A 27,872-nucleotide genomic window follows, 5' to 3' on the forward strand; every position below is an offset into this window, starting at 1 on the left:
ATGTTTTTTTCCGTCCCAAATCTTCAACCATTCAGCTTCTTTGGATGTTTCTTGCTTCTAGTGTTATGAGGAGAAAAACATACATCTATTTATTTTCTCCACTTCATGAATAGTTTTACACATGTCTTTCCCCAAAACTAAAAATCTCAAAAAGTTTAAATGTTTCCTCATAGGGAAGTTTATCCGACCTCATAATAATTTTGGTTACCATTTTCTGAAGTTTTTCCAGTTCTACTTTACTGTTTTTCCAATTCTGTTTTCCCAAACTTCTCTATCTCCTACTCTTTCCCATCATGGCTTTAATGTTGAACGATGAGTTAAAGTGCTTTCTTGACAATGTCATAATGTATACAAAATCATATTCCATTTGGATATTGCGTTTCAGCCGGAACAGCTATTATTCTTCACAATATCTTGTCACAGCAAAGTATTGTTGGAGAGACAACCTATAGTTAGGTGTTGTTAACTGATGCATCAGCCAAATGGCTACATGTGATGGGCTGAAATCAAGCTTCTTCGTGACAACCTATAGTTTTTTGTGTTAGCTGAGTGATGTATTGAAGGTCACAAGTTCAGGTTGCTTCCTACAAAGGAGCACACCACATTTCTCTGGCAAATCCTAGTTTTTAGTTGTAATGGGAAGATCATGCTGCCAAAGCAATACAAGCTCTTGTTCTCATGCAAAAATCTTCCGAAACTGTGAGATTCAAAACATGTAGGAAATGAAAGTTTTAAAATTACCGGTATGTGTGGGGGTGAGGACTTCACCATAGGGGCTTATTTCCTTGATGAAAGGGTGTTCGTGTGTCTATATTGTTTAATCTAGTGAGACGGGATTGAAGGGGAAGAGAAGGATTTTGTGATCCTTTCCCCCAGAACACAGAGGGAAGCCAAGTGCATGTTGCCTCCCTTACTAGCTCATTTAATGCTGTTCTGGATTCCTCTCTCTTTCTCTCTCTCTGCTTTCTATCTGTTGGCCACTAAATTGTCTCTTTCCCATCTTCACCTATCTGTTACCTATAGCATCCATCTCATCTGAAGTCTCCTGCCCTAAGTGGGCACTTAACATTTTTGTCTCCTAATTTTGGGACTTTCCCGTCATTGTACTGTGAGGGCATGTTTAATTGTCACATGCTCATTTAATATTTTCCTAGATTGCTTTGCTTATTTTTTGGTAAAAAAGCAACTAATAAGTGCAAATAATAATAATAATAATAATAATAATAATAATTAATTGCCCTAGTTTATCACAGTCACCGGAAGAGGTTAGGGCTGCTCTGGTGTGTGAGCATGTTTAAACTTTATAGTACTCTTTCTTTTTCTCCTTCCTGCCACCTTGATAGATGGGCATGGCCTAGAGTTACTTGAGTCCCCATGCTGCTTCAATGCCAGACTCTGTTTAGGAAGCTAGTTTTGATTGATAATTTATTGCTGCTCACTAGCATGATCACTGTATGATCGGGTGGGGGCAGCAAGAGTAATTTCCAAAATGCTGAAGTGATGGCGTTCTAATTGATTGATAGCAAAAAGGGGTTGTTTGCAAGTTTGCTTTCTTAGGTGGTGAAAGGATAATTGAAGTTACTCCCAAGTGGAAATGTGATCAATTACTCATCCTATAGTACAGTCTGTGTTAATGCTTATAATCTTGTTTACTAGCCCTCTGTAGAAACTTGAAACAACTTAACAGCACCAAAATAAAATAAATTTAATAAAAACAACACAGCAATACAGAACATTTGGTTCACAAAAAGAAGCAGTTTTAGCCTGGTCTGTGTGACGCACTAAGACATGCTTTGGGTTCATGAGACTGCATTAACGTGCAAGTTCCTGGAGAAGTGCTCACCACTGCTTTGTTTCTGCCCATTTTTGCTGCCATGCTGCACTGAGCTAAAATTTGGCATAGCATGTTGGCCAAAATGGGACTCAAGGTTAAGCTCTTGCTTCACTAAATCTGAGCGGCAACTGAAGTTCGATCTTGGTCACAGCTCATGGTTGTTGAGGAAAGAGCCAATAGATACTTTTCGTGGTTTCCATTTTCTATGTTTCCTAATATTGTTGATGTTGAAAGTTCATAAAACAGCTTTCTTTCTGCTGTAGAACTTGCTGTAGAAATGAAATGCTGCTGAGGTAAAACAAAACTCAAGTTTTGTTTTTGTAAGGTAGTTTTAGGTTGACAAAATGGATTGCTGCTGCTTCTTTATATCATATAGAATAGGCATTCCTGTATGATAGCTCAAATATGCAGAGTATCTCTTATATTAGGGATGCGGGTGGCGCTGTGAGTTAAACCACTGAGCCCTAGGGCTTGCCGATCAGAAGGTCGGCGGTTCGAATCCCCGCAAGGGGGTGAGCTCCCGTTGCTCGGTCCCTGCTCCTGCCAACCTAGCAGTTCGAAAGCACATCAAGCTGCAAGTAGATAAATAGGTACTGCTCCAGCGGGAAGGTTAACGGCGTTTTCGTGCGCTGCTCTGGTTCGCCAGAAGCAGCTTAGTCATGCTGGCCACATGACCTGGAAGGTGTACGCCAGCTCCCTCGGCCAATAAAGCGAGATGAGCGCCGCAACCCCAGAGTCGGCCACGACTGGACCTAATGGTCAGGGGTCCCTTTACCTTTACCCATCTCTTATATTATTATCATAGAATGATGGATTTTAAAATCATGGGGTAGTCATCCCAAACTAGCAGGGAAGCCAGCCTAGATAATTTTTCAAATATTAGGTTAAAAGCCTTATTTTTTTTCTACCATGAAAAGCACCTTGCATAAATACACGCTCATTGCTGGCTATTGAGATGGAGCTCTAGGACCGAAAAGGATTTCCAAAATTGGGAGAAGCACCACTTGGCATTCTTGGACTCCACTTTTAGAACCTGCCATAAACATAAACACTATATATGTGTATGTATATCTATGTTATATATCTATTTGAAACACTTTTGTTGAAATTGTCCTAGAGCTATATGGTGGCTGTCTTACGTTTGTAAGAAATGATGTTGCTCTTAGTCATGTTAATGGCTGAAGATATTGTTCTTGGACTCATTTCATCTTGCTCATTTGGAAAGTTTAAATCTCATTACATTAATAAATTAAATTGGTGGCATTTATGATAGTGTTCTTTTCCTTTTGAGTGCATAGACCAATTTACCTTGAAACAGAAAGTAATCTTGTTAATTCTATGAAGCATCTATTCTTGCTGTTTCAGCTGTTACTAAATATAAGAATGATATACAGTCCTAAAGAACATTTATTCTTAGTGGTTCTCTTCCAAAGCTCTATACTAAGAATGTACTTTCCAGCTTTGAACTCTTCCCATTTCTGTCCCAGAATCTGCCTCATATTTCCTGTTTCTTGCCTCAATTTTTTTTACTATTTTTTGTGTGTCTCTCTCTTGTTTGTTATTTTCTATTTCATATTATTACAGTTGAAGTCTGGAAAACTAACTTGATGGGAGAAAAGTTTAATCGAATTACACTGTTTAGTATCTCTCTGCTTTACTGATGTCCTCCCACAATGGACTTTTGAAAATTTATATGACTAGATGTATATGACATGAACAGTATGGGTGATATCCAATATTAGTCGTTCTCAGAATAGACCCATTGAAATAAAAATCAAAATAGCTCAAGCTCATTCATTTTAATGGGCCTCCTCGGAAATTGCCTTGAATTGATATCACTCTGTGTTTGAATTCTTATATAGCTAAACAGCAATACCCATATCCAAGGGGAAAGTATTAGTAGGTTTGCTGCACACACACACACACACACACACACACACAAATATTGAGGAAAGAGGTAGCATGAAAATAGCCATGTAAGGATTGATGTGCTCAGTGGCAAGGAATGCTGCCTAACTGTTCAGGAGGGGGGAATGTGGAATAAAGTGGTTTACTTGGAAGAGGCTTTCTGATTTGAAATCCTGACAGGTTACAGGTCTATTTGCTGAAGTATAATGTCCAGATTAAATCACCACAATTCTATAGCAGTAATTCATAATGCATTACAGAACAAAATACTTTGATAACATAACATTTACTTTTTAATTTAATATTATTTATCACTAGAAAGCAAATAGTTGTTGGCATCCATCTGTCTTGAGAGACAATGGAGTGTGCCTCTGGGGGTGAAGTCAAACTGCTGGGGAATCGCTGTGCCTCCCTGCCTGCTTTTGCTGCAGAGCAAACTTGTAATGGCTGCCTCCCACATTATTATTATTATTATTATTATTATTATTATTATTATTTGCTGCGTTAGCAGCACTGAAGTGACCTGTCTTCACATGCTGGGGAAGTCCCTAACAGACCAAGGGTTTGAGACCCATTGGCTACCTTCTCCTGTGGGAAGTGCTACAGTGGGTCAGTGAGCTGTGAAAAACTTACTGTATGTACAACAGGAATGGGCAGAAGGCAGATTGGGATCTGCTGGTAGGTTTCTGAGCGATTTGCAGTTGTTCCAAAAGGATTCTGATTCCCAGTTGTTTAACAGTAGACATAAAAGAGCCTCTTTCTTGTTGCTAAATTAGACTGCTTACGTGAAGAAAGTTTGGGGTGATGGGGGAGAGAGAAACCAGGAGCTGATTTTTTGTGAGATAGGACTGTGAACTCAGTTCTGTACTGAAAACAATTTCCTGAGCTGAGCTTGGTACTCTTAAAATTAATTATGCTCACACTTGGCTTGGATCCATTGGATCTGCCTATAGGATAGGTATGAGGAAGTGGAGTTGGGAGTCCAGCAGCATCTGGAGGAAAACAGGTTCCCATAGAATTTTAAAGTTCCTATTCTAGTTTGACGATCTTTATCCCTCCAGCGCAGATAGTTGATTGGTGAAGAACTAGCAAACATTTTCCCTAGAAAATTTCATGTGGTGAACAGATTGATTAAAAGAATCAAAGTGAGTAGTAGGAATGGACATCCATATGCTAGAGATACATAGAAGTGCCACATCCTCTTCTTAATTGCATGCAAAGCAAGTGGAGTTGGTCTTTTCAGTTGTACTGCATGCTGCTACTAATCTTAACTGCTCATATCTGGTTGTACAGGTTTATGTTGGCAGCTGTCTGGGCGGTGTGTACCTTATTTCCGCTGTCTCAACCCAATCTCTCTCTCTCTCTCTCTCTGCCAATTTCTGTGCCTTGTGATTCATCTTCTAAAATTATGAATTTTAATAAAAATGAAATATATTCCACATCCAGCCCAGTCATATTTAACTCTCACATAATGGCTAATATGTCAAATACTCACTTCAATTCACCCATATAATATGGGGTATATTAAAACTGACTTGGATTACAGGGTTGTGGTAAGGATTACAACTAGATATTGCATGTGAAGTTTGTTAGACATTTGAAAGTGCAATATTGCAAGTATTCTTTAGTAAATCAGTACTGTAGTAGCTAAGAGTGACCACCTTGTAATTATCTTAGGCTTCTTTGGAAAGGGGCAGTTCTTAATTCAGTTCATATTTCCCCCCAGTTAACTGTAGTTAATTCTCAGTAGAAGGTAACCTTTTATTCATGTTGCAAATCTAGGAGATAATGCATAATAAAGGACGTTACATGTTGCAGCAGAATTCCGGTAGACTTCGTCTGTGCTGCCTTCTTTCCCACCCCTTTATGAGGGTATATACATTTCTTCTCCTGCAATACTGAACACATAGAATTCACAGAAGGACCTCAGTAAGCTGTGTGTAACCCTAGTAGCTTCCCTGACATCACATACACACGGGGAAGGTAGTGATTTTTTAAAAATATAGACCCTTAATTCAAAGAGTTATTGTCATAGCTAGCTATAATTAAGAGGGAGAGAGATTACACTTAATAGATGTAGCATTCAGCTTTTTGCCAGACATAAATCCAAATTATGGAACTTTTTTTGGGGGGGGCGGAGTTTTAGACCCGTCTCTTTTATCAACCCATCTTTTATGGGCCATCTTTTTTATGGGCTAGAAGAAGGAAACCTGATATAGTTTTAATAATTTTCTGCTTAGATTCCTCTCCACCACCCCCAGGATTACTTTTCAGCCCCCCCCCCCCCCCCGTAAGTGCTATGTTTGCTTTACCAGCCTCGCATATAAGCACTGGCCTAGAAGCAACCAGTAATTTAATGTAGGCTGGTAGAGTAGGCATTGGAAGGGCCTTGCCTTCTCCGCACCCAGCATAGAAGCCAAGTGAGTTGTTAGAGAAGAGAAGCCCCCTCCTCTATGCCTGCAATAGAAATGCAAATCTCTGTCTCTCTGCCAGCCCCCCAACATCCTGATATAAAAATAAAATAAAATCACAGGCTAGTAACCCTTGTGGCCTTATTTACAAGTTTGAACTCTTTGACAACTGAAGCTACTGCATTCTTTCATTCCGTCAGAGTCCTTTCCTGTTGGATTCCTCCTTATTTTTACTTGTTTTTAACTTTCTTGCACTCCAGTCCCCAAAGTTTCTGTGTAGTTTCAGAACTTTGGAAGGGGCAATATTTTATTTAAGAATACTTTCACTTGCTTTCCAGAATAAAAGCTATATTAGCCTGTTGAACTCTCTCTTAAAAAAACAAAACATCAATTCTCTGTATATTTATTTGAAAGCAACCTCATTCATCTTCTGAATAGGTAGCCATAGGATTTGGAATTGCAATCCAAGGTAGCCATTGTGCTGTTATTTTTAATAAAATTTATCAGTGAATGTATGTTGTGAGTTTCTTTAATGCATTTATAGCTCTAAATACATAAAATTGACTGGGAGAATGTAATAGAAAGCATGATACTATTGAATATGGAATTCCCTTTCTGCTGCAAGCTGTTGTTCTTTGTTATTTCAAGGACCTGGTACTCGAAGAACATCATGATTTTATTGGCATCTTTTGACAGCAGACTTATCATTGAATAAGAAATACTGTGCAGTTACAAGGCTGGAATGCTGTGCCTTAAGACTATGTGTTTCTTATATTAATTAAAAAGAATAAGAAGTTTGAGTCTGGATCGTTGTCCTGTGGGTACTTCTGTGCTCCCATTATCCTGGAGCTCAGTGAAGTGCTCCCCACTTGCAAGCTGGCACTCTTGGAGGAGAAAGACAAATAGATTGTTATATGGGGGGCATGCAGACTTGCTTTTCTTTGTAAATAAATGGGCTGCCCACGGAGGAAAGTGTCTGAAATTGGTGCTGTGTACGGTTCTAAAATGAACTGTTCTCACATTTTTTTATCCAAGGAGCTCAATAAAATCCAACTAGTTTTTTAAGTTTAATATTATTTTTCATGTCTTAATAGATTCAATATTGTTTGCCTTATAATTGCATTTCCCGTAGTAAAGGTAAAGGGACCCCTGACCGTTAGTCCAGTCGTGGCCGACTCTGGAGTTGTGGTGCTCATCTCGCTTTATTGGCCGAGGGAGCCGGCGTACAGCTTCCGGGTCATGTCGCCAGCATGACTAAGCTGTTTCTGGCGAACCAGAGCAGCGCACAGAAACGCAGTTTACCTTCCCGCCGGAGCGGTACCTATTTATCTACTTGCACTTTGATGTGCTTTCGAACTGCTAGGTTGGCAGGAGCAGGGACCGAACAATGGGAGCTCACCCCGTCACAGGGATTCAAACCGCCGACCTTCTGATCGGCAAGCCCTAGGCTTTGTGGTTTAACCCACAGCGCCACCCGTGTCCCTTTTCCCGTAGTAAATTAGTAGAAATACACGTTTTACTCAGGTAAGGTTTTAAAAGTGTCTTCTAGTTCCTGGGTTAATTAGGAATGTCAAATCATATAACAGTAAATGCCCAACTCCTAGGTGAAGCCAGTCCTAGACTTCTGTAGCACACGGAAGAGCTAAGAACCCTCCTCTGGAAAATCTTGGTGATTGAACCAGGATATAAGGCAGTCCTGAAGGTATGCTGGACTCAAGGTGTTCAGGACTTTGTATATTAACACAAGAACCTTGAACCTGACCCACTGAGCCAGGGTGCCTGCTTTAGCAGAGATGTTGCCTGCTGTTGGCCATTTGCTCCCATCAGCAGTCTGTCTGCTGCATTCTGCAGTAAAGGGAGCAGCTTCCACATCACATTTAAGGGCAGTCCCCCACACAGTGCATATTGTAGTAATCCAGTCTCAAGCTTACCAATGGTACCAGACTACAAAGACCCAGATTGTCCTAATTTCAACAGCGACTATTTCAAGAGAATTTTCTGGTTTTACCATTTGGGAACGTAGGGAATATAATACCCCCAAATTCTTTGCACAAATTGCCCGCAAATGTACAAATTCAGATTGTCTGTAGCAAGTCAGCATTTGGTGAATTACACTGCCAACAACTTTAATGCATTATGTGTATACATTTCATTTGTAGAGCACTTAAGCATGAACAAAATGAAAACTGGATTATTTATAATAAATGTTATATCAACATGAGTTGACGTCCATGGTGGATGTCCCCTGTGGAGCAGATTTTAAGGATTTGGTGACGGTGGTCTTCAGAGGTGGGGAGAGGACAGGGAACTCTCCTTGCACAAGCAGAAGTGTCTTCTGCTTGCCTAGTGACAGCATTGGTCACAACTTATTATTTCTAACCTCAATCCTCCAACTTTAAGACCATTCTTCAATGCAATATTTTTGTCAGCGCCAGTTTCCCATTTATATCAATGGCTTTTGAGTATCCTGTGTTTTATCTCAGTTGCAGTTGATGATGGATTTTTTTTCCTGTTAAACCTTTGGGGTCAACACTGAAACATTTTCATGAGAAGATATGGATGTTTTATGTAATAAAGAGCAAATAATATGAAAATACTGAAACAGGTTGTCTCTACCTGTCCCTTTGATCACTTTTTAATGGGATACCGCAGTACAGTGGTACCTTGGGTTAAGAACTTAATTCGTTCCGGAGGTCAGTTCTTAACCTGAAACTGTTCTTAACCTGAAGCACCACTTTAGATAATGGGGCCTCCTGCTGATGCTGCACCGCCAGAGCACGATTTCTGTTCTCATCCTGAAGCAAAGTTCTTAACCCGAAGTACTATTTCTGGGTTAGTGGAGTCTGTAACCTGAAGTGTCTGTAACCTGAAGCGTCTGTAACCCAAGGTAGAATCATAGAATCATAGAGTTGGAAGAGACCACAAGGGCCATCGAGTCCAACCCCCTGCCAAGCAGGAAACACCATCAGAGCACTCCTGACATATGGTTGTCAAGCCTCTGCTTAAAGACCTCCAAAGAAGGAGACTCCACCACACTCCTTGGCAGCAAATTCCACTGTCGAACAGCTCTTACTGTCAGGAAGTTCTTCCTAATGTTTAGGTGGAATCTTCTTTCTTGTAGTTTGGATCCATTGCTCCGTGTCCGCTTCTCTGGAGCAGCAGAAAACAACCTTTCTCCCTCCTCTATGTGACATCCTTTTATATATTTGAACATGGCTATCATATCACCCCTTAACCTCCTCTTCTCCAGGCTAAACATGCCCAGCTCCCTTAGCCGTTCCTCATAAGGCATCGTTTCCAGGCCTTTGACCATTTTGGTTGCCTTCCTCTGGACACGTTCCAGTTTGTCAGTGCCCTTCTTGAACTGTGGTGCCCAGAACTGGACACAGTACTCCAGGTGAGGTCTGACCAGAGCAGAATACAGTGGCACTATTACTTCCCTTGATCTAGATGCTATACTCCTATTGATGCAGCCCAGAATTGCATTGGCTTTTTTAGCTGCCGCGTCACACTGTTGGCTCATGTCAAGTTTGTGGTCAACCAAGACTCCTAGATCCTTTTCACATGTACTGCTCTCAAGCCAGGTGTCCCCCATCTTGTATTTGTGCCTCTCATTTTTTTTGCCCAAGTGCAATACTTTACATTTCTCCCTATTAAAATTCATCTTGTTTGTTTTGGCCCAGTTCTCTAATCTGTCAAGGTCGTTTTGAAGTGTGATCCTGTCCTCTGGGGTGTTAGCCACCCCTCCCAGTTTGGTGTCATCTGCAAAGGTACCACTGTACTGTTTGAGATCAAATTTGAAAGTCTGAATAGGTTAGAATTATAGGAATTAGAAAAATCTAATAAAAAGGGAAAAGACAGCTTTTATTATTAAAAAGTAATAATAAACTGTAAGTCAGTGGAGACATATCTGAACTTGATAGCAAATTTCTAAAATATGAGGTATTGATTTGATAATTCTACTGTAGTAATGCTATCATAGACTAGTTAGAGAGATCCAGTACTACTTGTCCTGCACATGTTGTCTTCCTAATAAATTAATCAGGACCCTGAGGATCAGTTCAATCCCCTACAGTGCTGGAATATGCAGCTGTCCCATACATTGAACCTGCAACCTTGACATCATGACTACCACACTCTAACCAGCTGAGCTATCCTACCTGCTTTATGTATACTAATTTCTTAGCTTCAGTTCATAATTTTAAAAACTGTTATGAAGTGACAAAATAAATTGCTGATGCACGTTTCTCAGCAGATGATCCTAATGGCATGCTGTGCTTTTCAACAAATTTTGTCTACAAGTAACTTTTTTCATTTCGCTTTTAGCATGGTTAACTTGTTATACAGAGGAGGCTGCCCTCTAGTGGATCAACATGGGAATTCACTTAACATATTTTCTTTTTCAGCCTCCCAACATAACCATATTTGACAATACTGTACTTCTAATCAGTGTTGCGATCTGAGTATGTTTTATGTATAAACTTCACTGTTGCAATATCATTGTGTGGCACTGGTGCTTGTGTGTGTGAGAGAGCTTTCCCATAACCAAAGGTGCTTGTTCATAGGAGATGGGATAATACCTAACAAGGTAATGATGGTAATGTACCTTAAAGTAAAGGTAAAGAACCCCTGACAGTTAAGTCCACTCACGAACGTCTCTGGGGTTGCGGCGCTCAACTCGCTTTACTGGCCAAAGAAGCCAACGTTTGTCCGCAGACAGTTTTTCCGGGTCATGTGGGCAGTATGACTAAACCGCTTCTGGCGAATCGGAAATGCCGTTTACCTTCTCGCCACAGTGGTACCTATTTATCTACTTGCATTTTGACGTGCTTTCGAACTGCTAGGTTGGCAGGAGCAGGGACCCTAGCAACGGGTGCTCACCCCATTGCGGGGATTCGAACTGCCAACCTTCCGATCGGCAAGCCCTAGGCTCAGTGGTTTAGACCTCAGCGCCACCCTCATACCTTAGAATGTTCCTCATAGATTGACATGCTAGCTGCGTAATCCTTACAGCAGCACCCCTAGAGTAGATATGGGGACGATGCTACTATTGTAGGGGTGTGTGTTGTGGTGACCAAAGCTGAGAGAAGTAGGTTTTCTAAGGCCACCTAGTGAACTTGGGACTGAGATGAGAGCTGAACTGGGAGCTTCTAGGTTAGGCTCTCAGCCACTACCCATTATGTTGTATCATCTATGATATTTTTATAAGGAAGGGATGTTGTAAATCAATTAATTTCTTAATTTATCGGTGATCTTCCAATTGTGTTAGCCCTGTTATTCTGTGTTGGCACATATATAAAGAACCAATCAGTTAGTTCCACATGCCCCAAAGTCTTTTTGATTTTTGTTTCTTGCACAGCTTCTCCTGCAGAGGCTTTATAGGATCTCTGAAATGGAAGGGAATTGCAAAAGCAGTTTGTGGTATCGTATGAAGAATTAATGTTCACTCTACCTAGATAAGTAGAAGCCCTTACACTAGTTTAAAAATACTTGTTTGGATTGTGACCAGAATTCCTTGTAGTTATTCCAAAAGCTGCATACTTAGCCAATAAAAATTATAGCTCCTATTTCATTATTGCTAGTGCTATTGGTTAGTTGATATAATTTGATAGTAATTGCTCACTTAATGACTAAGCACAATTCAAGCCATTTCTGTAGCAAATGTGTATATTTATCTGCTTATACTACACAAAACCACATGCTTCTGAAAAATATGTATATCTGCCATTGCTATTTTTATACGTAGAATTGTGTTTCTTCTGGCACAGTGTATTAAATGAAATCTGTGTGAAGTAGATAGTGAATCATCAAAAATATATGGGTTACAAATAGCATTGGAAATCAATTTTATAGAAATTTTAATTTGAAACTAATCAAATAGGTTTCTCAGTCATTGAGTGTTTTTGAAAAAAGTGGGTGCATGTTTCTCACAAGTAATACGGTATGTTTTGTATAGGTATCATACATGAAATCATGGCCTATGTTATGTTATATGTTTGGGGTAAAAATAAAAGAATGTCTCCATCATCGTATCACTCCACATGACTTACAGTCAACATGCTACAGCTTGAATTTATAGGGTTGAATAATTTTATGATGTTTAAAGACATGGTATGCTTCCTTTTTAAAATGACATGGTTTAATTTTAAAAGTAATACTTATACTAATTCCATTACACAGATATTTGGAATGAATTTGTATTTAGCTGAGACTTCTGCATATATAAACATTTTAAAAAGTGCAATCTCTACGCACCTCAGAGGCTTCGCTGCTCTGATCATAATCAGAGTTCTGTTTCTGCCCACCAGCTGACCTAAGATCAGTGCTATGAAGGTAGACAGGAAGGGCAGCTCCTTTGTGCCCAGCATCTGGGTCCCTCACCGTAACCGCCAGGTGTTTGCTGTTCGTAGATAATACTTTAAATGGGTACATGCATCAAATAGAAGAACTCCTGCATATCCTTAAGGACTTCACACTGGGTAGTCCACCTCTGCTGCTACAGCAGCCTTTGGTTCCAGCAGGGTGGCCGAGGTACTTTGGAAGACTTTTTCTGCTAGCATGCTGGCCTCCCTCAGTATTACCAGCTGTGCCTTTACCTGGACCGCAGTAGCTTGATCACAGTGCTTCATTGGTAACCTCAAGACTTGATTATTGTAAAGTTCTTTATGTGGGGCTACCCTTGCAGCTGATCCAACAGCTGCAGTTAGTGCAGAATGTTATGGCCAGACTGCTCACAGGAGCAGGCGACTGGCAGCATGTGACTTCTCTGCTGAGAGATTTGCGCAGGCTACCAAGTTGCTACTGGGTCAGGTGTGAGGTTCTTGGGTTAATTCACAAAGCCCTGAACAACTTGGGACCAATGTACCTTAAGGACCGCCTGCCTCTCTTATGCTCCACCTCGATCAATGAGATCCTTTGATGGGTCACTTCTTGTAGTTCCTCACACCCCTCAAGTTTGATTGGCCTTTACTAGGGATCAAGCCATGTGCTGCGGACAGAACTCCTTGCCAGTAAAAGTTCAGAAATCACCCCTTCCTTCTTACAGACATTGCCCCTGTTATTTAGACAGGCCTTTAAAATATGAAATGTGTAAAATGTATTTATGGACTTTTTCTGTTGTTTTATTGATGTTTTAGTTGGTATTGTGAGTTTTGGTATAGTGCTTACTGCCATGTTGTATTTCTACAAAAGTGTGATCTAGAAATATCTGATTGATCAATTAATTAATGACATCTACTCTAATTTAGCAGCTTGAGGTCTTATAAACAGACCCCCAAATACCCTTTTAAAATTCAGTCTTTTTGGGTTATATTTTGTATCCAACAGAATAGCCACTGGTTTGTTTTTCACATTGAGGACCTTTTGCATGTTTTCATCTTGTCATCAACAACTTTGCCTGAGATACATTGTCAAATGAAATAATTAGCATAATTGTGGAAAGCACATTCTCTCTAACCAGTTATGAAGGAAATTAATTTTTAGAAGAAACTTTTCAGAGACAATCAATTTCTTTTTCTATATTGCTTTCATTATAATTGGCACTGCCCAGGGTGCCTAACTTAGGTTTTATGGACCACAAAAACTTTATTATATTAATGGGGCCATTTAGTGCTCAGTGTTCATATTCTTTCCCCCCTCCATCTTGACACTTGGAGTTAATCTAAAGGTATAAAACTAATTACTTACTATAAAATGCATAAAAAGAGGGCTTAATTTGGTATTGGAATGGCCATATTACAGCTTCAGGTTTAAAATAAGGCTTCCATGCTGGGCTTAGAACTGTTCTTGAGTCAGGGCAATACGTGAAACCCAGCTCTGTATAAATAACTGATACGCTGATAAAAGTGTCTAATCTTTGTTCTCTACCTCTGCTTTTTTTCTTCTCAGAATGTGAAAACATTTGCATCTTCAGATAGTCTAGCAAAGGTACAAGAAGTAGCAAGCTGGCTTTTGGAAATGAATCAAGAACTGCTGTCTGTCGGCAGTAAGAGACGACGAACTGGTGGGTCTATTCGAGGTAATGCTTCCTCAAGCCAAGTCGATGAAGAGCAGATGAATCGAGTGGTGGAGGAGGAGCAACAGCAGCAGCAGCAACAACAATTACGGCAACAAGAGGAAGCGCACGCGGCAAGGAATGGGGAAATAGGTGGTGGGGAGCCTGGACTTTGCCACAGAAATGAGTCCCAGCAAGAACAATTAGAAGAAAACAACAACAGATTTATTGCAGTGGATGAAGAATATTCTGGTAACCAAGAAGAGGAGGAAGAAGATGAACATGCTGGTGAACAAGAGGAGGAGGAGATGGAGGAAGAGGAAGAAATGGACCAGGACAGTGATGATTTTGATCAATCTGATGAAAGCAGCAGAGATGAGGAACGCACTAATAGTAACACTGTCACAAACTCAAATAGTATCATGGACTTAGCAATACATCAGCAGTCATCTCCATTCTACATAAAGTCAAAGGTGAGTAATTTAAAGTAATGAGTAATTTAAAGTAATTTTAAGCAAAGCGCTGAGGCATGGAGATTTATTTTTTTTTAAAATAAGAATTAAGCAGTTAATATATATTACTAGAATAATGCACTCCTATGAAACTACTGATTTACTATGAAGGCTTTATACCAGCGTTCAAGTATTTTTCTTATTTATTGTGAAACAAAAATTATACTACTCTACTACTAAGCACTAAGTTCAATGGCATTGGGATCCTTCTGTGTTCTGCTCTTACAGTTGCTCTAAGACACACTTAATGAGCCTTTGCTATTTTTTCCCCTTCAAAGCAAGTGAAATGGAATTTGTTAGTTGTGTATAATGTTTTGTACATATTTGCCAAAATAGTATGTATTAGCATTTTCTTTTACAAGAAACTCCTTAAAATATGTACCAGAAGGCAAGGTGCTGATAAACATGAATAGGTAATCAAGAAAGTTCTTTCCTTTTTTGTTTTCTTTAACTACAGCATGCCTGTCAGCTTTCTAGGTTAAGAAATGTTTGCCATTGTACAAGTTCCAATATTTCTGTCTTACTTATATCCTGAAAACTGACAACAGTTTTCTAGTGGATTCTACTCCTCATAAGTGTAAGCAGAGTAAGAAGTCGGGTAGAAAAATCTGTGAGTGCATTGAATATTGAGATCTGTACTTGTCCAATAAGTTTTCTTCAAGAGGGATGTATGATGTGCAGGTTTATCCTTATTGCATTCAATTGGTCACTGGATTTTGGACCACCATAAAGTAATTTTCACACATTCAAAGAAAATTTGTACTACTACAATTCACACATGCATCTGATGCTTTTAGTAGGAAACCATTCTTTTCTCTAGGTTGTAACCACAAGTGCTGCTTTTTGCCCTATGGCTGGTTGTACAAATATCAACCCAGACCAGAAAATACCTTCCTGCCCTTTCTATGAGTGGAAACAGAACACTTGTGTACATAAGAGCATATAATTAATTTTTTCTAGTGGCTACATTAGAAGTGGCATATGATTCTCCCTTACGCTTCTTTTGACCTGCTGCCACTGCTGCACTTGGTAAATGTTGAAATGTGTCCTGACAATGGCAGGGACACATGGCAGGTCAAAGTAGTATACGCAACAGCTGTGTGCTGCTTCCCACCTAGCTGACTTCCCCATGCAATGTGAGAATGTACATGCTTTTGTAGTCCTCTGCAACTATTCAGTGGGGTCTAGGATGCTGCCTCTGCCTGCCTCTTCTCATCTACTGTCGTATTGAGGAAAATGCAGGAAAATCTTTCTGGACACTGGTGAGGATGGGGAGACACAAACCCACCTTCCACCTTGCACTACCTTTTGCCAGTTAGTTGCTGACCAGAGCCATAAATCAGTGAGGGCTAATGATCTAACAATTGGACTGGGACTTCTGGAGATTGGGCTTTTCTCCCACCAGAGACTGAAGCATCTCTTACTAACAACTCTTCCACTGATGAATCATCATCCTGATTGGTCTACTGCAGAGACACACACTAAGATGAATAACCTCAGTGATTCTCAGATTTGATCTTTGCTTTCTCAAAATTGTTTAGGTATTTGGTAGATGCCTAATAGCTCTTATGTATAACAGCCTAACTTGTGGCTATTCTAAGTAGGTGTATTGGGCCTTGTTCTAAAGTAAACACAGTAGTATTGCTTCCAAAACCCTAGTCTGAATATGGCAGGCATCAACATTTCAGAATAGCTGTTCCCTAGAATGCTGTTTGTATCCAGGTACAGAAGTCGCTGCTATAGTTTATGTGTCTCCATTACACTGAGGTGGCTTTTGGCAGCCATGTTGCACAGTTAGAATCGGGTCTCCATTTGTTTTGTTATCCATAAATTTCTTTATGCATTCGTCTAATAGTTTTCTGTTTTGCTGGCACTAGCACCCACAAAGGATCTACACAAATGCTTAGCCTATGTTATAGAAATATAGAATTGTTGAGTTGGAAGGGACCCCAAGGGTCATCTAGTCCAACTCCCTGCAATGCAGGAACTTAACTGAGACATACATGACAGGTTGCCATCCAACCTCTGCTTAAAAACGTCCAAAGAAGGAGAGCCTACCACTTTCCAAGAGAGTCCGTTCCACTGTCAAACATCTCCTACTTCCAGAAAGGTTTTACATGGCAACCAAAATGGAAAGGGAGGCCTGGGATTTGCCAACTACTGGAGTTGGCTCCAGAATGAACTCGAGTTGGCTTGGCTTTCTTGATGATTGTAAAATAAAAACACCACTGCTAAGAGTGATAAGCATGCACAGTCACTTGAGAGGACTGGACTGAGGGAAATTTGCATAGATATTCTCAGTTGTATTTCTTGATAGTTTTAACCTGCTGAGCCTCATGCCATTCAGTGGGACTCTCTTACTTCACATTTTGCTTTCCCAGCTGAAATTAGCTTTGCACCCCTTTGCTGAACTAATCTCTTCCCCACCCCCAACATGAATATGGGATAGATTTTTTGAAATTCATTGCCTGTATCATACATGTTAGCGTTCACCACTTTTTAGTATGTTTCAGAGGCTGTGTCCAAGGTAAACAATGAGAGATTAAAGATGAATGTTTTGCTAGTGCCTATGGCTGCAGGATAAATGCAATAAAATTACCTGTATATTTTTACCTGCCTAATGTGGAAAATTCTCATGAGTGTTGGTTGATAATGATTTGACCTGACTTTATTTCATTTCTAAGCAAGGAGGAACATGGCCAAGGACCCCCCTCGACCTATGAACAAGTATTGCTGATATAGTGACTTAGGGCATTTGAATACTTTAATTGCCTTCCCTTGATATAACAGGGTTCATGTTTTGTAACCTTGTTTTGTTTAACAATTATGTCTGTGCCATAAATAGTTCTAGTTTCAATCTTCCACACACCTGTGGTTTATTTTGGTTTTATTATATGTCTATTTGTTCGACAGTGATCTATAACTGTATATGGACTGTGTATATTGCCACAAGATCCTGTTTGATAACATTATATTTGCAGAATCTATTACAACCTTTTTTTTTGAAAATTAATAAATGTTATATTAAAATCTAAGAGAACCTATGGTAAGGGGAGTAGATGAGTGAGATGATGGCATACATGGTCTGGAAAAGAAATCTCATGAATTTAAAAGCTTACACTGATGACTGGAGAACCTTTTCATTCAGATATTGCTTTTGAGCATGGCAACATTGGTGTACTTTAGGCAAGAAGAGATCCATGGTGAAAATGCACAACCCTGTAGTACTGTATATGCTATAAACTCGAAACCACTGTAGGGGTAAGTGTGAGGTCTATAACAATGCCTGCAATTTGCTCTGTTGCTAAATAATTAAAGTCTTTCATCTTTAATTCAAATCCATTCTTGCTTTATCCTGTAGCAGTTGCTGCTTTTGTATGCTGCTTTTTCAGTACCAAAGCGGAGCTGAAAGTGGATCACAACAGTTACAGAGTGTCTTTTTTAAAAAGCAAACAACAAATATAACCATATCAAACAGGTTATGAGCACACTAGGAAAGCAGATTCTAACAATTACATAAACAATACAGTTCCATGGAACTAATAATACAGTGATACCTCGGGTTACAGACGCTTCAGGTTACAGACTCCGCTAACCCAGAAATAGTACCTCAGGTTAAGAACTTTGCTTCAGGATGAGAGCAGAAATCGCATGGCAGCAGCGGGAGGCCCTATTAGCTAAAGTGGTACTTCAGGTTAAGAACAGTTTCAGGTTAAGAACGGACCTCTGGAACAAATTTAAGTACGTAACCAGAGGTACCACTGTAACTGAAAAATAATTCATCAGCAATAGCTGCTGAGTCACCAGTCCACTACCACTTGTCATAATCCCTATGTGACGGGTTTCCTTACTCAGTTTCACAGTACGGGCCTGGGCAGCAGCTTCCTTCATAGTTTCAGCCACAAGGGAGGTGGAGCTGGTCAGCTTACACCTCAGCTCTGGATGGATCAGGCTATCTACTGCAAGGAGCAGCAAGATCATACTGACTTCTGCCATATTTAACAGAGGGTTATCCCTTCCCTTTAGTGTGGCTTTGCTTGCTTCATGCATTGGGGAAAGACTTGCCGCTTTCTGCACTATCCTACTTACAGTGGTCTCTACTGTATTTAACTACTTACAACCTCCTTTGTTCTGTCCCAGCAAATTCTATATAGTACTACATTTTTCATAAGCGTCTAATATCCTTTATTGCCAGGAATGGCTAACCACTCCCCCATGTGGTGAGCCACATAGCTGCAGCCTCTTAGGGAGGAATCTTCCAAATCCTGCCTCCACCACAGCGGCTGCTCATTGATCCCTCCTGAGCATGGAGTATATAAGGAGGACGTGCTTTTCATTGAAACTTGTTTGAGCAGCTGGATTCTCATGTGTGCATGCACATTTTGTTTCTGCTCTTGCTCTTTGGTCCTGACTTGCTGTGGCAGTCCTGTCTCCTAGATTTCTCTTGATTATGACTCCCAGTTTCTGACTCACTTTAGCCCACTGCCTATAGACCAGATCTGACACTTGCTTAATTTTCCTGTAGGCTGTGACAAAGCAGACATGACTTGTATTTGCAGTTGCTCTTCAACCTTCTATTTTCCCACATATTTTGATTTATTAAGCTGTGTGGCAGTGGCTTGGTTCAGATGATTGATCACATTCTGACTTCCTTCCTGGTTTGTTGTCTGTTGTTAAGTCAGAGTTTCTCAGTTTGGACGTAGCTTATTACAACCCAGGATCTCTGTGCCAAAGTCCGTGTGTGATGGGAGAAAGGCAAGGAAACTTCTCATTCCCAGTTTCATAACTTGTGTTGCTTAAAATCTTGAATCATTTTCTGAACCAGACCACTGGGTCCAAAGCTTTCTTAAGCTGTTAGTCAGCAGTTTTTAAAAGGGCAGACACTAGGGACTAGTTCAGTGCAAATTTTGGAAGGAATTGTTCCTTGCTCTCCTCACTACAGGAGAAGCGAAGACCAAACAGGAACATCTTGTAGTTAATATAAACACAAGAAGAGCCATTCTGGATCAAACCAAATACCAATCTAATCAATCATCCTGTTCCCACAGTGGTCAGCCAGATGCCTGTGGAAAGTGCAAGCAGGACCTAAGTGTAACAGAACTCTCTCTCTGTTTGCGATTCCTAGCAGCTAGCATTCAGACGCATACATACATGAATTTCAGTACAATCATACCTCATGTTACGTCCGCTTCATGTTACGTTATTTCAGGTTACGTCCCACCGTGACCTGGAAGAAAGGGTTACTTCCGGGTTTTGCCACTTGCACATGCACAGATGCGCAAAATGACGTCATGCGCAGATGCGCAAAATGACGTCATGCGCAGAAGCGGCAAATCGCAATCCGCATGTGTGCAGACGGGCTGCTGCGGGTTGCGTTCGCAACCAGAGGTACCACTGTAGTATGGTTGTTCCTGCCCCTGGAAGATTTAAGGTTAAATAAGCTTACAGAGAATTTCCAAAGTGTCTTCTGATCAAGTATTTACAAATAGATTAGGACTCAGCAGTGGGTAACAGGATTCTAGTGAGTAAGGTACCAGTTTGACAGCAGTTAGTCTTGAGGGCAGCACGATACAACTGGGTCAACTAGAGGGTGTTTAAACTAGTGGTGCCATTCAAAGTCGACATGAACTATTTAATCTTAATGTATTTATAATTAATTCCATTTACATAAGAATGCTTCCTATACCTATTTAGATCACTGAAGCACATAAGAATAAACAAGACAGATCAAGAATTTCAGCCTGCCTCAGACTACCTGCCTTTTTTTGGCAGCTCAAACATTCTTTACTTCGCATATCTTGAGCTATTATTAATAACGCCACACTCTTTTTCAGCATGCTATTTGCCAGCTGAACAGGATTATGCAGCTTAAACTGCCACTACCGTGTGAATGCCATGTAACAATTGGTTAGTGTGTGTTTTTCCATTTGCTCGCTTATATGTATTATATGGAATATTTCTAGTAAGTCAGATACGTTATCAAAGAACATTAGAAGCTTCTGTTATGAAGTGCTTGAACTTTTAAAAACATTTTAAATTTGTAGCACACCTAAAATCCATTGATGCAGTTATGAAAAGGCAAGTAAGTTTCTGCTAAAAATACTGGGTTGAGTCCAATATTGTGTGAGTTCCACTTGTGCAACAGGACTTCCCCTGCCTCTCTGCAGCCTCCTGCTTTTCTGCCAAATCTTTTCTGGAGGGTTTCCTAACCTGTCGGATACAACCCACTGTTCTTTTCACAAAATGAACTGAACAGTCTACAGGTGGTTCACCTCCTCCTCTTAAGATTTTCTATGTAGAGTAGTAAGATTTAAGATACGGTAGTACAATTTAGTTAAACTGAATATTTCTGTGTGCTGATGACCTTTCCAGTACATGCTTACATGGCTTACTTAGTAGTGAACAAAGTTTTTCAATTCAGTATTTCAATAGGCAAAATGTGAAAATGGATAGAGTATTGTACTTGAATTTGGGCTTATCATAGCTGAGCTATAGATACATAAGTAGGGAGGGGTTTAGGCATGTCACATTCTTTGAAACTCAGTTGTCAACATCTTAAATGAGATTACAAGGTGGTAGCTCAGACAGTTGCTTATTAAAGTGCAGCATACATACCTATCTTTTTGTTTCCCTGCATTTGGAGAACGATAAGAATATTTGTTTGGCTGTTTTATGGTATATTTTGTTTGAAAGGTGTACTGGGGTACAAAGATGCAATCTGCCACTGAATTCTTGAAGAGCAGCTGTAGTACTTCTTTAACAGCTGGTACTATCCTGAGACGACCAAAGAGTTATACTTAATCATGAGATAAATCATGTTATAGCTGATAAGGATTGGACTGACATTTCTAGAATGTTTGCAGAATGCAAGACGATCATTGGGGTTTGTGTTACATATTTGAAATACTTTCTGAAATATTTAATGGAGGAGGAAGACAAATGTTCGTGAAATGTTAATTTGAAAGCAGGTAGGGCAAGTGAAGCAGAAGTTAGGATTTAAAACAACAATACTTCCCTGTTCAAAATATACTCAACAAATGTCTAGCTAATGCATTTTTTAAAACATATACAGTGGAACCTCAGTTTTCTAACATAATCCGTTCCGGAAGACTGTTCAACTTCCAAAACGTTTGAAAACTGAGGCACAAAGGGCGACCTGCCAGTTCAGTAGAGAAAATTGTGAAAAACAACAGATACATGCAGTGGAAGCCATTCAACTTCCAAGGCGCATTCGGAAATAGAAGCATTTACTTCTGGTTTTTTGGCGTTCAAAAACCGGAACATCCGGTAACGGAGAGGTCCGAAAACCGAGGTACCACTGTACTCTGTTCTCTGCAAATGGAAGTAGCGCCTTGTACAGTTAACAAAGTTGTGCATATTACTGCTTAGATGATTTTGAAGCCTTTCCCTTTCCCTATGATTCTTCATTTCTCTGCCTTATGAAATATAACAGTAGCACAACCCTTCCTGAGGTCATCCAGGGAAGCAGGTGAGTTATAATAAGCAGACCAATATCACGAAATCTCCAGTGATAACTGGGACACACAGCTTTGTGATGTACAGTGGTACCTCGGGTTACATACGCTTCAGGTTACAGACACCGCTAACCCAGAAATAATACCTCGGGTTAAGAACTTTGCTTCAGGATGAGAACAGAAATCGTGCTCCGGCAGCAGGAGGCCCCATTAGCTAAAGTGGTGCTTCAGGTTAAGAACGGACCTCTGGAACAAATTAAGTACTTAACCCGAGGTACCACTGTATTATTATTCTCATCCTGTGGAATACCTGTTTTAAATCTACTCACTTATCTCCTACCAACAATTACTTCATGTGGGGTGTGTTACTGTTACACTTAATGTGGCACAGAAATGAGACGCACTTCTGCACTCTGGTCTCCACATACATATGTGTAGTGTGGCCCTTAGGCCAGCATGTCTGTCAGGAGCAGTAAAGCAGTCAGGTTCTGCAGAATTTGAAGTGTTCATTAATTGGGGAGTTCACATTTAAAAGAACAATTTGCCACCCTGATTTAAGTTAACATTGAATGGCAAACATTTTTTTAAAAAATCTTACTTATGAAAAACAACTAACTTCCAGATTGCTTTGTGTCTCATAGTAAGTATCTCATAAGAAGCAGTATAAATAATGCTAAATGTTGTAGTGATCACTCTTATCCATTTGAGGGCAGATGCTCACAAGATAAGAGTTCTGTTAAGTTTCACTGTCTCCAGCTTGCAAGTGATATGTTCAGTAATACTTCTCTTCATTGTAAACAACTTTTTACTATATGGTCAGTGAAAATTCCATTTTCATAATAACTTAATTAAAATTTCAGCGACTCCAAGTGAGTTAATTCCAATTTCAATAATGGTCCAGCAATTTCAGTATCAGCTCTCAGCCCATCACCACTTCTTGTTTTTATACACTCTACATAAATTTTGAGTAATGTAATGTATGGGTAACACATCATGACTAGGAATAGCTGTTGCTTTGTACCATCCCTTTAAACTCAATATCATTTTTAAATATCTGAGTGAACGGTGATCCAATCTTTATTAGTAAGCATAACTAAGATTGCCCTCAGTGCCATTGGAAATTTGCACAAGGATGCTTATTATTCCTAGGCTCTGAGAATATTTCTTCTATGCTTCCTATAAGGAGAGCAGCATGATGCTGGCAGCCCAGCTCAGACCCAAAATTTATAGGATACTGGAAAATGGACCATCAGCCTTCATTCCTCTGATACTTTCCCTTGCATTTATTCCTGCATCTCCCCAAACTTTGTCCACAACTTCCTGTTTTCTTAGTTCCTGTGATTTGCAGTGTCCCTACTTGTTTATCCTTTCCCACCCCAAATGGCTGCAACTATTTTGTTTGTTTGTTTCTGTGAGGATAGCAATCATGGCTATTAGCGTCATAGCTTGAAAAGAAAAATGCTGACTATCTTGTGATATAGCTTGTCCTCCTAATCTAGGTAAATACCATGAACGATTTATTTATTTAGTTAATTGTTTTACATACTGCTTCCTATTTCAAGAGAGATCTGTGCTTTTACAAAAAAGAATGATTATATGAAATACACATTCAAAACGTATTCCACATTTTAAGCAGCATGATTAAAGGTAAAGGGACCCCTGACCATTAGGTCCAGCCATGGCCGACTCTGGGGTTGCGGCGCTCATCTCGCTTTATTGGCCAAGGGAGCCAGCGTACAGCTTCCGGGTCATGTGGCCAGCATGACTAAGCCGCTTCTGGCGAACCAGAGCAGCACACGGAAACACTGTTTACCTTCCCGCTGGAGCGGTACCTATTTATCTACTTGCACTCTGACGTTCTTTTGAACTGCTAGGTTGGCAGGAGCAGGGACCGAGCAACGGGAGCTCACCCTGTTGTGGGGATTCGAACCACCAACCTTCTGATCGGCAAGTCCTAGGCTCTGTGGTTTAACCCACAGTGCCACCCGCGTGATTAGGCAACAGTAAATAGCCCTAAACTACGTGCATAGGTAAAACAACTGAGAACTACAGAAGCACATCATATACAAGGCATCAAAATGCAACAGGGAAAAGCTACTCCTTTTTGCCTATCTCTCACCTGGAGAAATGCAAACACCTTTTCTCCTGAGGAGATAAAAACCCTCTCCTCCCAGTCAGACACAGCCACCAGTTACACCTTACACTCATCAACTCATGGGGAGCATCTCGGACAAAAATAAGAAAAACCAATATTCATCAAAGAACAATAATGAGCAAATTAGTAAAAAAGGAGTTGGCCCTCATAGTGACTCTGGGGTTGGCAAATCCACTAAATCAATTCACATTGCGGCTGCTGTCACTGTTCTGTAAGCAAGAGATCGAGTCAAAGTTGACATAGTCCTGACCGTATCTTGGTCATTCTGAACATAGGCAAGACACTTCATAATAATACGGTACTGCATTATTATATATAATCCCAAACATGAAGAGGTTTAATTTCTTCTTACATAATTAGAAAATGTTATGTTGTATTTTGTTTCAGGTTGTTTGATCTGAAGGTATTAGGGCAACGTCTCCCACTTTTAAAAAAATCAGTCAAAACCATAACTTATGCATTTGATTCTAGTTTGAAGCTTTGCTATTTTAGTTCTAAGCAATTGAATTTTTTTTAAATGTCACCTATTTTGACAGTGTATGTGTTAGTGATACTGCATGGGTGGGCCAATAGCTATTTGATTGGCAGGGACAGTCTGTCGGCATAGTCGTTTATAATTCCGCTCTATACTAGGAGAGCTTGCACTTCACTAAGCAGCAGACAGGTCAAGACACTTGGTAGGAGAGATTGAGAAGATTGAGACAAAGGAAAGCAGGCCTTGGGAAGCAGAATCCTTTGCTTAAAAACCCTCAGTTACACCAGATTACAATTTTGTTGAGCTTCTTAGTAATGCCCTTTTGTTACAAACAATTCTGGACCATGTGAGAACTGTACAATGTCAAAACCAGGAAAATCACCCGTAAATCATGGCCTGGTTCCTGTTGATCTTCCAAGTACAAAAACGCCATTGCCCCACCAAACTGTGATGAAGATATTTAGCATCAGCATCATTGCGCAAGGCCTTCCTTTCTGTCGTAGACGGGTAAGTGCTATTATTTTTGTCCCCTTGTATGTGAAGGCCTGCTGTTGTATACTGTATCTTTAAGTACCATAGCTCTGGTGTGGCAGTATCGGTCCATGAAGGATCATACGTTATTTTCCTTTGTGATTTTCTTGTGGAACCTACATAATTTGAAATTAGAAAAATTATGTATATGTGCATTCTTTAACAGTATGTTTGGCCCATGTCGTTTTCAAAGATTGTTCTCCAATTCTGTTGAAGAATAAATTAAAACATCAAATTGTAAAAATTAATTATGGTGTCTTTGCAGGATAAGTTATTCAGTGCTGCTGTGCGAATATTTTCTTTGTAACTCCTTACAAGAAATGTTTCATAGGTAATACAAGCTTCAAACTTTTGTATTAAATAATGCTGTTGGGGAAATTAAGTGTACTTTGATAATTTGTGTATGACAGAACAACACTGGCCCCTCTGCAAATGGGACTCCTGCAATGGAGCCAGTAGCTTTTCATTTAAATTTAATTGTGATTTTAAACACTTTATTACAAGTAAAATTCAAAAGTGGTCAACTTAATTAATTAATTTTTTTCTTTATGTCTATCTTGTTCAGCGTTGTGATAAGGGTCAGAATGAGATGTCTACTTCCACTTTAGGTTGGAGTGGCTAGTGGTTTGAGCTGCTTGCCCATGTGTGTGCTACAGTTTACTTTAAAATAACATTTGGTAATGCCCAGCAAGCTTTCTGAAAATTTCAGATTTATTTTCTATAGCAAAATCTAAATTTCTTTTTAGTAAAAACCAGCTGGTAAAGAACATGGAAGCAAATTTAAGTTCTAGAAATGAATGACACTTTGAATTTCTCCTAATTACTTAAACCTTCAATTGACTGATGCCAACTTTCTCCTTGTTTGAATTCAATTATTAGGTAGCAGTCAAATGTTTACAGTAATCCTTGCAAGTAAAAATACTTTTGTTATGAGATCTGACAGTTCATGTCTTATGCATCTCTAGCACTAGTTATATTCAGCTTGTGTTGAGCACATTACTATAAATGGTCACAGAACACAACAGTTAGCCATCTGATTATTCTATTACTTTATGAAGATGCAAAGTAGGACTCAGTGCTAGTTACTGGTTTCTGTGTATGAAAAATGCTAGATCTTCTTACAAAATAATATTGTGAAGAATTAATAGTGTATCAACTTAAAAAAAATCTCTTAAAATTAAAGCATCCACAGATGTACTGTTTTATATTCTCAATTAAATGAAATAGAAGTTTCAGGCTACAAAACATTTATAAAGAAACCCATGCAATTATACATGTATCACACTGGTAAATAAGAATAGTATTAATCTCATTAAATATTGATGACTAATGTGTATATAAACTGTAAATTACATAGTGCATACTGTAAAATTATTTTCTTTCTACTTTAAAGTTTCCAGTAACATGCATTATTATTTAATAATCATAATTTGGCATGTATTTTTTTCTTGGGCATGGCATGGGCATCAGTTTAGGTGCGCTCATTTCACCCGTTCTGTTCATGGTTCATGCTACCTTTTGAGCTTCTACAATGACATACCTGACTGTAGTTTATGGTCTCTCCATCAAAGTATGCACTCTTATGAACATGGTTTAGTGGAATTTGAAAGCTGTAGCCACCTCTGATTGCTGGCAACTTCAAGTAACTTCATTTTTATTTGTCTAAACTGATGCCCTTCATTTTAAGCACATAATGAAGGTTATATGAGCTTATTCAGTATTTATTTGGGAATTTGCAGCTAGTATTTGTTTCAATGGGTTATAATCCATTCCAGCAGTAGAGATCATTTCTCACATCACTGCTTTACCTTAAGTAATATACCACATGCTCCGCACAAAACACCACATAACTTTTCTCAGCTCTCTGCACTATTAGATCTTAAATGTGACTGGAATATTCCCCAAAATGAAAACTGCATTTCTTCGTTCACTTCTGTGAAACGATACTAAAATGTGTATGACAATACAAATAGAATTTAAATTTTAGTCAGTTTAAATCTGAGAGATTTTTTCATTGCTATAGTGTGTTTTTTTAATAAAAAAAACCCTTTCAAATCCCATGTCATGAAAATAGTGAGACTAGAGGGATTGACATGAAAAGTATATTGTGATATAGAAATACCCTACTAATGCTATATTGCAGGTAAATCTCAGAAGCGTTGTGCTAGACTTTGATCACTGACATGCAATTCAAATGTTTTGAGCACTGCAGTGAAATTCTCCTGTAGTTTTCTTTTTAAAATTCTATGATTTTAGCCTTGAGCAACCCACCTACCTGATCTGCACCATCTGGGTGTCTTTTGTGCAAATATGTTAATATTTACCTATCTAGAATTTAAGAAAGGTTTTATTTGTACCGTGATCCCAGGAGCACATTTAAACAAATACAAGGGTTTGCAACCTGTTAAATAAAGTCTAATCCCATCCCCAGTTTAAACAACAGCAGTTTCTTTCTTTACTTCATTGCTCTACAGTTTGGGGAACTTCTTTGAGCTCTAAAAGTTACTTTGATTTTGATTTTTTTCTTTGAAGCCCAGCTAGATGCATGGAGTTAGTTCTCTGACTATGTCTATTGACG

The 27,872-nt window shown here is 39.4% G+C and overlaps 1 protein-coding gene across 4 annotated transcripts in view; it reads left to right on the top strand.

Annotated features, from left to right (window-relative positions):
- The window catches only part of FBXW7 (F-box and WD repeat domain containing 7), a 115,627-nt gene that overhangs the window by 31,719 nt on the left and 56,036 nt on the right, over positions 1 to 27,872 (top strand). For 3 of the 4 annotated variants that reach the window (XM_081021357.1, XM_081021361.1, XM_081021358.1), the window contains exon 2: positions 14,041 to 14,619. In XM_081021357.1, coding sequence (XP_080877483.1) covers positions 14,110 to 14,619 — 510 coding nt within the window. In that variant the 5' untranslated portion in view covers positions 14,041 to 14,109. Of the gene's footprint in view, positions 1 to 14,040; positions 14,620 to 24,948; positions 25,271 to 27,872 lie in introns of those variants that run through there. The other variant, XM_081021360.1, reaches the window with a different exon arrangement.

The sequence above is a fragment of the Podarcis pityusensis genome (genome assembly GCF_964106645.2).
Source record: "Podarcis pityusensis genome assembly, chromosome: 9".
Lineage (NCBI taxonomy): Eukaryota > Metazoa > Chordata > Lepidosauria > Squamata > Lacertidae > Podarcis > Podarcis pityusensis.